Below are 1,735 nucleotides of genomic sequence, written 5' to 3' on the forward strand. Positions count from 1 at the left end.
AATGTAAACTATGCACGAACCCTAGAAAAAGGTCGGGAAAGGCATAGACTAAGTCATCCCACCCGTATATTGAACGGGTTGATCGAATAACTGTGTGATATATTCTCTACTCAAATAAAGAATGCCTATACAAGCCTTTGATTGAGGACCCAACTCAATTATGGACAAAGACTATATAAGCCTTTATCTTTACCTCCATGACCTATAGCCTATATAGGGATAAGAGGGAGAAAAAGGGGCAAAAATAAAGCAGAATCAAAGTTGTAATAATAGTACAAGTTGCATTATATATTGTGCCATGCATGCTCAATCTTTATAAACTTCAGACTTTTGGTCTCACTCAGAAACCCCGCACACAGTTAGTAAACTAATCTCTCTAAATTACTAAGACCATGGCTCTAACTGTGCGTGGTTTCATCGTCATGCCAAAGACCAACATCGTCCACATTCCCAGTTGCGAGTCCTACAGACATCGACCTGTGAATACGTAAGTGACAATAAAATTTAATTTCTTTTGTAAGCACATAATTTGTTTGTTTAATTATCAAAATGTATTTGCAAGAAATAGAAAACATCATTTATTTATGAATTATGTTACCAATTATATGTATGATTGTATTGGATTATATATGTGCAGGCTGCAGATCACGCATCACGACCATATGTACGCCCGCAGGAATATTAGTCACTCCATAAAGTATGGTGGTTTCATTATAATTTGCATGTATAGGATTAGTAATTACATTTTTGTATTCGACAGAAGTGATTTTCACTCATCCGTTTTCTTTATTTAAACATTCATGGTTATTTCTAGTCTTTTGATGAAACAAATCAAAGGATTGCTAAGAGGCGGAAATAATCAAGAGTGTGCACAAAAATGAAACCTTGTGCGGCAGTCAATTCCCTCGTGAGAATATTTTTTTCTTTGTTTGGTGTACGTTTATATAATTATGAAGTACTATTCGTTAAAAAATCTATTATAATATTATGTAGAAATTAACGTTTTATTATTTATTTGTTATTGATCTTAAGATGTGGAGGTAAAAGCAGGCCACCGATCAGCAAAGGGGGCGGTGGGAAAATTAATGGGACGACGAAGTTGAGGGAGCGGAATGTTTCTGATCAAATCAGCAGCTCAAAGACTGATCAGAACGATGGCAAGCAAACTAACGGAGATGCCAAAGCTACAACAAGAAAGACTGGGTCTACTGGTTGAGTACTATACATATCAGTTACTCTTTTTAGTTAAGTGATAAGCTGTGTGGAGTCTGTGATGGATTTAAGTCTTCTGTCCCTCATAGCTTAGATGTTCGAGTGTTGTGTGTTCTGTTTGTGTTTGTGTTTGTAAGTGTAATTTGGTTAGTGTAAGTGTTTTCGCTTGCAGACATGTTTTATAAATAATGATCAAGCATGTTAAGTGTTTTATGCAGTGGTGGAACTAGAAGTATTTCATTCGTATACACAAATATGATTTTTTTTTCAGTTTAATATTATAACAAAATATTATATATTGATTGATGATACTCAAACTAATATGAGGGTGTACGCCACAAGCTACATGATCTAGTTTACCCTTAGCAAGACCAACCGTATTCACATCCATGGATACGAAGGAAGATGCTAGAGCAATAGAAGAAGCTTTACACAACCCAATCAAGATTTAAGAGAGATTTAATTTGTTTATCCAAAACATCTCGGAAATGACCAGGAGAGAAAAATCTAGCTTGACTGAGTT

At 35.2% G+C, this 1,735-nt stretch overlaps 1 protein-coding gene across 1 annotated transcript; it reads left to right on the top strand.

Annotated features, from left to right (window-relative positions):
• The first annotated feature begins 340 nt into the window (after positions 1–340).
• LOC126589983 (uncharacterized) lies at positions 341–1,427 on the top strand. Its single transcript, XM_050255452.1, has 3 exons — positions 341–487; positions 638–697; positions 1,033–1,427. The coding sequence occupies exons 1-3, from the start codon at positions 393–395 to the stop codon at positions 1,214–1,216; spliced, it is 339 nt and encodes a 112-aa protein (XP_050111409.1). The 5' UTR covers positions 341–392; the 3' UTR covers positions 1,217–1,427.
• Positions 1,428–1,735: the final 308 nt, after the last annotated feature.

The sequence above is a fragment of the Malus sylvestris genome, chromosome 11, assembly GCF_916048215.2.
Source record: "Malus sylvestris chromosome 11, drMalSylv7.2, whole genome shotgun sequence".
Taxonomy (NCBI): Eukaryota; Viridiplantae; Streptophyta; class Magnoliopsida; order Rosales; family Rosaceae; genus Malus; species Malus sylvestris.